This window comes from Triplophysa dalaica, chromosome 8, assembly GCF_015846415.1.
Source record: "Triplophysa dalaica isolate WHDGS20190420 chromosome 8, ASM1584641v1, whole genome shotgun sequence".
Taxonomy (NCBI): domain Eukaryota; kingdom Metazoa; phylum Chordata; class Actinopteri; order Cypriniformes; family Nemacheilidae; genus Triplophysa; species Triplophysa dalaica.
The window spans coordinates 663653-672252 of NC_079549.1; the positions used below are offsets into that span (position 1 = coordinate 663653).

Consider the following 8600-nt stretch of genomic DNA (forward strand, 5'->3'; position numbering starts at 1 on the left):
AGTTGTACTAGCTGAAAACTAATAAGGTCATAGCAGTCAAATGTCGTTATGCAGTTGACCAAACTATAAAATGTTGAGCTCTGTTAAGATTTATGCCACTTTAATTTAATAGGGCTCAATATTTTATAGCTAATTTCTGTGGAACGCTCAAAAAGTTTATGAACCATATAGGAGTGCCCTGACGTTATTGACGTCATGACGTTCTAGTGGGTCGGTCTTATCTCTCCCTCAGGAAAGTGGAGTCAGCCATCTTGAATTTGCCCTGATGCGGTAAAGTTTTTGTCAGCACGTGTGGATGTGGAACACAGTTTAATTTGTTTTAATTTTTTTGGAATGTGCAATTTTACACCTCCGCTTCAAACCACCACTATCTCAGTTATTTTCATTAGTCTTATTGCCCTCGTTTTCTTAAGCGCCGTCTTATCATCAGCCCTCATTTGGTAAGTAACTCTTAACGTTTTTTATTTATTGAATTTCGATAAATAGTTTTATATTTTTAAACTAGGAATACATTTGTTCAATGTGCACAGTGAATATTTTGTGTAAATAGTTTACAAATCCGAGTAATCGCAACGTTAGAAGTTTTGAACTACATTTTTCATAACGCATGTTTGCCCGGGACACTGACGGTTGAGGTTAGTTTGAACTTTCTGGCAGAGGCAGAGAGATAACGAAAGCATAACGTTGTTTTTTCCTGTTCGCTGTTAATGCATGTGCTTACTTTGAGTATACGTATTTCAAAAAGTGTCCGCGTTACACCGTCAATATTTTACGTTGTCGAGCTGTCTGTAGGTGTGTGCTATCGTGAAACGAACAATAATAAACAACATAATGCGAGTGTGTTATCATGATGCTAACCAGGCACGTGTTTGTATTTCTTCGTAGGCATAAGTGTGTGGCTTCGAGATCATCTCGAAAATAAATTAACAGTTCAGGTAGGATATATTAGTGTGAAATAGTGATATTAAGAGTTTGTTTTATTTTTTACGTGTTTCCACAGTTGTTCTTTTGCTATTATTTAAATGTTTTTATCTCACTTGAACCCTGTATTAATACTTTGTTAAAACAACAACACTAGTAATAGCAGATCTATAAGCACACAACTTTGATGCTTTGCTTGTTAATAACTAACTTGGTCATCTTTTAATATTTACATTTTTACTATAATTAGTGTACATTTTTTTCATAGGTTTGGAAACTTTTATCTGTATATTCACTTTTTTAATTTCATTTATTATTATTTTTTATTTTTGAACATTAACAAATCATCTTTGCGTGCATGTTGTGTACAGATATTGGACTACAAAGAGTGCTACAGAGAGTCAGCGTTTCACCATCAGACAGGTGCTAACAGGTGTGTTTTGTAAATTGTGTACTAACAAAAGATTTTCGCCCTGAATTTTCACAATGTTTAGGTTTTTTGCAGCAGAACAGATATAATCAAATTACTGATTTGTTGTCAACTGATTGGCATTATTTCCCCCCCATTTAAAATTTTACAACACATTTTAACTTTTTTGCCAAAAGTGCAAATCAGGGCTGAAATGGTTTAGACTTTAATTGAAAATATTTACTTTGCAGGCTGAAGTTGGCCTAATGGAGTGGAAGTGCAAGTTGTGTTCTGCAACTTCAAATACCCGGGGACAATTATTTTGGCACTATACTGTACTGCATAGCCAATATTCAAGAGTGTCCCCCCTCCCATGTCTCTATGACAGTTGCATTTGTACTTTTCCATCATTTGAAGCGATGAAAGCTCATCTGTCAAGATCTCATAATGATTCATGTAGAGTAGATGCAACTGAAGGAGCATGCAGCTTTTTTACATGTCCTTTGTGTAACGTAAAACAGCCCTTTTCTGAGGAAATTCTTTTTGGTCATTTGAGAAGTCATTTACGAAGTCATGAGATGGTAGCATGCCCATTCAAGAACTGCAATTACAGAACAAATAGCTACTCAGCGTTTAATGCACATAAAAGTAGAAAACATGGTGGTGATTCTGACTTTGGTGAATGTGTTGTATTGGCAGACAATGATAGTTCCCCAGTTGTAGTTGCAGCAGAAAGTCTTTGGGAACCTGCTGAACGTCAGAGTGCAGGGTCTGCGGACACGTTTGATCTCGACGATGTAAACAGTCAGTGTGACACAGACACTTTAAGAGCCCAGTTGAACCAAAACTTGGCATCATTATTCTTAAAGATGTATTCTATTCTTCATGTATCTGACATGGCATCTCAGGAAATAGTGGAACATCTGACTCAATTATTTTCCTTGTCCCAACCAATACTCAAACATGACATTAGTGAGGTCTTTCAGAGTCATGGCATCACTGTCAGTGAAACACTTCTAAATGAGGTTGTCAGTATTGTAATGGACAGTAATGTTATTGTCAGTGCCACGGCTAAGGGGAAGCAGTTATCCTCAACCAAGAGAAGGAAAACCTTCATCGAAAAGAATTACCCTGTGGTAAAGCCTGTACAGTATCTGCTACAGCCAGGACACACATCTGTACATGTTCCCATTCTTGAGATGATACAAAAAATCTTCAGTCATACAGATATTCTGGACAAAATTAAAGAAACAAAAGTGGCACAAAACAGTCATTATGTAAGCCACCAAGATGGTTTGTACTTCAAAGAGAACACATTCTTGTCTTCAGATCAGTTAAAGATAACACTCATTTTGTACATTGATGATTTGGAAATAGCCAATCCACTTGGCACATCACGCAAAATACACAAAATCTGTTCAGTTTACTGGATGTTTGCTGATCTTCCCAGTAAATACCGATCAGCCCTGCATGTAATTCAGCTTGCAGCTTTATGTAAAGTGGCTGACATACAGACATTTGGCTATGAAAAAGCACTTGGTCCTTTGTTGAGAGACCTCCGTACCCTTGAACAAGATGGGGTATTCATTGAGTCTATTGGTAAGGTAGTTCAAGGAACAGTCATGTGTGTAGTGTCCGACAATCTTGCAGCCCATGATTTGGCTGGGTTTTCAAAGTCTTTTAGAGCAGAATATTTTTGCAGATTCTGCACAGCAACACAGGCTAAACTTCAGACTCATGAAGTTGCAAGTGGTGAGTTCAGTCTTAGGACAAAAGACAGCCATAATAGCGATGTGTATGCAGTAATGCATGGGGATAGTCAGAGTCAGAATGGTGTTAAGGCAGATTGTGTCCTGAGCCAGCATCTAGAGCATTTTCATACCGTAACTGGCTTTCCACCTGATGCCCTCCACGATCTTTTTGAGGGCATTGTGCCCGTGGAGCTTGCCCTGTGTATCGGAGAGATGATCCGTCGCAAATACTTCACCCTTGAATATTTGAACGAGAGAATTCTATCGTTTCCATACCAGCACACAGACAAGGTTGACAAACCTCATAAAATACCACAGACCTTTGCTGTTAAGAAAAGCATTGGCGGTAATGGCCATGAAAATGCCACATTGCTAAGACTGCTCCCTTTGATTATTGGGAATGTAGTTCCAGAAGAGGATGGAGCATGGACTGTGCTTATGGACTTAAAAGAGGTAGTAGAGTTATCGTTGTGCTCAGAATTCACAGAGGAGTCCATACAGTATTTACAGTCCAAGATACAGGATCATAGAGAGATGCTGAAAGAAGCCTTTCCAGATTTCAAACTCCGTCCTAAGCATCACTACATAGAACACTATCCTGACCTTGTACGCCGTTTTGGGCCACTTGTACACTTGTGGACAATGAGGTTTGAGGGTAAACACCGGTTTTTCAAGAGAGTTGTACACGACACCCAAAACTTCAAAAATGTGTTAAAAACACTTGCAGACAGGCATCAATACATGGTAGCATACCACCTCAGTGCCTCAGGATTCTTCAAACCTCACCAGCAGACATCAAATGTCTCTTCTGTACTGGTATCAATGCTTCCAAATGTTGCCAAGACATACATTGAACAAATAACAGCAAGCAATGTTATTTACAGCACATCAAAGGTCTGCATTGATGGAACCGATTATGATGTAGGAATGTTTTTGTCTGTGGGAAAAGAGGGGGGACTGCCTAATTTCTGCAGAATTGAACAGGTTCTCCTGGTTAACAGTAGTGTTGTCTTTCTTTGCCAAGAGCACAAATCACACTACATTGAACACCTGAGATCTTACGAACTTTTCCCAAACAATCTGGCTGTTCACTACCCATCAGAGCTAAATGACAAAACACCTCTCTGCGCTTACAACATAGATGGTAGATTGCTCTTGACACCCAAACGTTTCATATTGTTAAACTGAAGATTTGTTGATGCAGGTAAACAGATGAACTAGGGCTGCATGATAAATCGCTGAGAAATATCGCATTCATAATCGCAGGCGATTCATCTGCTATTATGAATGCGATATTTCCCCTCTTGTCAGTGAACTACGGCTCTGTGTAGTAAATGCCGCTCCATCTGAAAGCACCTGATGGCGATATACTACTAATCAAGGAACCGGTTTTACTGACAAGATGCGAGTGACAATCGTGTGCGATTTATCGTGCAGCCCTAAGATGAACACATTCACACACATAAAACAATATCTCTTGGAGCTGTGTGGACCAGTGGGTCCATGAATAAACTGCCCCACTACAACAGCTGGCCTTCTATACATTCCATCGTTCAAGTGATGTTCCAGTGTTTATGTGGACCAGTGGGTATGTGGACATGTATATGTAGTGTGTGTCACCTCCACTTTTAATGCAAATTAACAGGTTTTTGTCTTTTAGGAACCAAAAGATGGCTGCTGCCCAGAAGCATGTGCTGCGTGTGTATGTTGCACGAGACACCGCCCTGAAACTTACTCTACTTGAGCGACCAAAGTCAGTGGAGGAGCTGAAAGAAATAATGCAAGAGAGGTTCAAGCCAAGACTGGATGGTGACTTTAGCCTGCACTATGAGGATCCGGACTTTGAGGGTGATCTTTGCCTTCTTGTGGACATCCAGGAGTTACCAGAGAAGGGCACATTGAGAGTCGTCAGACCTGAAGGTGACACTTCATCTACTACATCTTCTGACACAGACATACTCCCACATGCACCTGCGTTACAGCGCCAGAAGAGTTGGCCTGATCACTTTGTTGTTCCTGGTTTCGGTTATGAAATGGAGCATATACTAGAAGAAGGAAATCGTGTTCATGAAGAATCAGGAAAATTGCTGAAGTTAAAGAGGTCACAGAAGAGTGAAATCCTTAAAAAAATGGCAGAAACGATCTATAGTTTTAAACCATACCCACATGAAAAGGAATTGGCAATGGCTGCTCAAGCTTTGATTACAGCTCATCCATGTCTCAGAATGACGGCTGGTGAAGACGGGGAGTTGGGATGGAAACGTCACATAGGGTACAAGATTGCGTCTTACCGTAACAATCTGTCCAAAGCTGGGGTTGCAGAAGTCGCCATCAACACAGGGAGGCGGAGCCGAAACAACCCCGACAATGATCACCCCCATCAAAACATAAAGAAAGCTCGAAAAGCTGAGGTAAACTACATCATCAACCTACCGAAGGATCAAACTTCAGCCACTCTGGAAACAATGAGAGAAGAAATCATACATGAAGTCGAAAAGACTGAGAGAAACCAATTAGTCATAGTCAAGCTCATGAACACAACCTATGCCCTTCGTCGCCAAGAAATTGTTGGATCTCTTGTAGCTCCACGGGTGAGAGACATCGTGGACAGATGGCCAGCCCTACTTATGGAATCACAGGTAAAAATAAATAATTAAAAAATCTTTATCTTTATCATTATTTTATTGTTCTCCTTGTTGAGAGCAATTTCCTTTAGATAACATACATAATGTTTTAAATTAAAGAATGACTATTAACTTTCTATTTTGACCTTGGTTCTGACTCATCCCTGATAGAATTGCCCTTGGTTTTGCTACCTGCCAACTGAAAACTTCTTAAAATACAATCACAATTCTGTTCCTAATTCATCTTTGTCCATTTCTGTCTTATTCTGTCCATGTTACAGGTGTTTGCAGAGTTCCACCGAATTAACAATGTTAACCTGCGCAATCAATTCTACAAGGAGCTGGACAGACACACGCCTAAACTCATCATCTTGTTCAGAGACAAGGCCATCAAGACTGGCAAGATAGCGGAGGAGCTAGCCAAGCTCATGAGGATTTATGACCTTCAGGTGAATTTTTAACTTTGCATGATTCAGAATCAGATTATTAACAGATTGTTTGTAGAGAACTGAATGAAGCCATAGTTTGAATTGCCTCGACTGTGGCCCAAGGTTAAATGATTATGCCATGAACACAACGTTGTTGTCTCATCAGAGATAGACGTCTTGACAAGATGCATTCAAAAAGAGGTACCCTAAAAAGATACTTTAACAACTTCAATTTGAAGAAGTCCAAATAACTACTGTTTTCATAAAATTTGATTAAGCAATTTAAAGTGTTTTTACTTTGTGAGTTATTAAAGTATTTAGAATAGAAAGTTATTAATTTGAAAAATGTTTTACTGAAGAAATGGCGACCCAAAATACTGAATCCACCATCTACAGCAATGACCACCATCAAAATATGGAACTATTTAACACTTAGATTTTATTAAGTGTTTGCTCTGCGTTTGTGTAATTACTATTGTAATGGATATTTTTTGTCCATCTAGGAACAGCGTGATGTAAATATGAGACGGGCCCTCGTCCTTCGTGCACTTCCTGTGTACCTGCGTGAAGATGCCTTCAAGTTCTTCAGGACCTGTAATGTAAGTGTACTGGCCTCACTATCAATCCCTTTGCCTAGCTATTCAGTCAGGTTAAACATATGACTTCACGGGTATTCCAGAACGTGGGTTATGTGAAAACTCAGAGTGAACCCTGAGATGAGGGAAACTTGTGAATGTTAAATTCAACATGAAAAGACAACTGCATTTAAAACTTAGTGACTTATCTGTGTCAGTGATTTTTATTATGGCCGCAGCCAGAAAATGTTTGCTTCCTGTTTTCTCCCGTTGTCATGGTGAATCACAGTGTTGGAGCTCCATTGATGATGGCTTTCTACTAGTCGTCAGACTGGAGCTCAACTCAGAGTTGACTTACCTAACTCAGATCAGCTGTTCTGGAACTGAAAACTCAGTTTCACTTCACAGGTTAAGTCAACTCAGAGTTCAGGGTTAGGCTCAGAGTTTGTTGAACCTCCTTTCTGGAATACCCTCCAGAACCTGTTTATGAAGTTTATTTGAGTTGTTATTCTGCAAACTGGCATGTAGAAATTACATAAATGAAAAGGTAAGTATAAAGCATTCAACTAAACAAGAGTATGCCAACAGATAGGTGTGAAACTAACATAAGATATAAGCATAGGAAAAGAAAATAGTTTAAACATGTAGGTTAGTTGCAGTCTAAGTGCTAAGTGACAGTAATGTCTACACATCATCAGCATGATTTGTATCCTTAAGGGGCTGAACTCATTCTTGTCTTATTTGTGTTTTATAGTCAGCAGATGGTCCAGACCTCACTGACACTCCGGTGGCTCTCCTAACAGTCGTCACGGATGACCCTACTGATGCGGCCCTCTTCAGCCCTGAGAGCATCAGTATTGTTGTGGAGGATGAAATACTTGTGAGTGGTCCCACAAATCTGGCTGACTCATTTCTCCTGCTCTTTGGGTACATCTATGCACTAGACCTACAGTACCCAAAGAATCTCGAGCTTACATTCACGTTTGTCCAAAAGGTTGTCATGTGTCTTGACGACAACAAACCACTGAAAGGGCGTCTACTGACGCTGAAGAATGATTTGTTCAATGAGTGAATTAGTCAGAATGGATTATTTGTTGAGATGGGTATTGAGGAAGTTTTTTTTTTCCATCTTTACAAATGTAATTTTTTGCCTCTTCTACCTCAGATTTAATACATTGATGTATTGCCAAGCTCAAGTTTTTGTACTATGTTCAATTCATGCACAATACGTGTTTAATGTTCTGCTGCCTAATGCCTACCTTGATGCACTACCTTGATGTTGTCAATTAGTGTGGCACAGTAAAAACCAGCACTTTGTTTGAATGTTGTATTTAAAAAAGTGAGTTGGAGCCTTCAAGATACAGTAGTATCAAAATGTTTTTCAACATTGTTAAATGGCTCCAAATTCTAATAGTTGTCATTGTTGTTGAGGATAGATTATACTTAAAATCTTATTGAATTTTATCATGAATCTTTCGAGTTTTAATCCTATTTTTACCCAAAATACTGAATCTACCTTCTGTAGCAATGACCACTATCAGAATATGGAAATATTAGCACTTAATGTACTTTAAAACACATTTTGATTTTATAGAGTCGTTTTGTTTTAATTTATCACAAGCACTTTGTTTTGACTGATCCGTTTTGATTCGTGCCTTTTCAAAAAGCACATTGTGTTTAATAAAAAAAGTTGTTAAATTGTCACTGTGGTGTCACTTTTGTGTTTTCCAACATTGCTATCTGATTATAATTGTGTAGTGGGCCGACATCAGTATTTCAGTTTAGAATTAATTTTGAGTGCATGTCCCACATTATATGAGTTGAGAAATATTAAAAATTTTGAGTGTATTTTCCACATAATATGAGTTGAGAAATATTTAAAATTTTGAGTG

At 38.8% G+C, this 8600-nt stretch overlaps 1 protein-coding gene across 5 annotated transcripts; it reads left to right on the forward strand.

Moving 5' to 3' along the window:
- The first annotated feature begins 243 nt into the window (after window positions 1-243).
- LOC130427138 (uncharacterized) lies at window positions 244-8379 on the forward strand. Of its 5 annotated transcripts, XM_056754200.1 has the most exons (8): window positions 244-440; window positions 886-935; window positions 1293-1354; window positions 1582-4669; window positions 4742-5720; window positions 5987-6154; window positions 6637-6732; window positions 7463-8379. In XM_056754200.1, exons 4-8 carry the CDS (start codon window positions 4656-4658, stop codon window positions 7778-7780), a joined length of 1575 nt encoding a protein of 524 aa, XP_056610178.1. In that variant the 5' UTR covers window positions 244-440; window positions 886-935; window positions 1293-1354; window positions 1582-4655; the 3' UTR covers window positions 7781-8379. The 5 variants fall into 5 exon arrangements, with proteins under 5 accessions (XP_056610178.1, XP_056610177.1, XP_056610179.1 ...); XM_056754199.1 differs by having other exon boundaries at window positions 1582-5720; XM_056754201.1 differs by lacking the exon at window positions 1582-4669.
- Window positions 8380-8600: the final 221 nt, after the last annotated feature.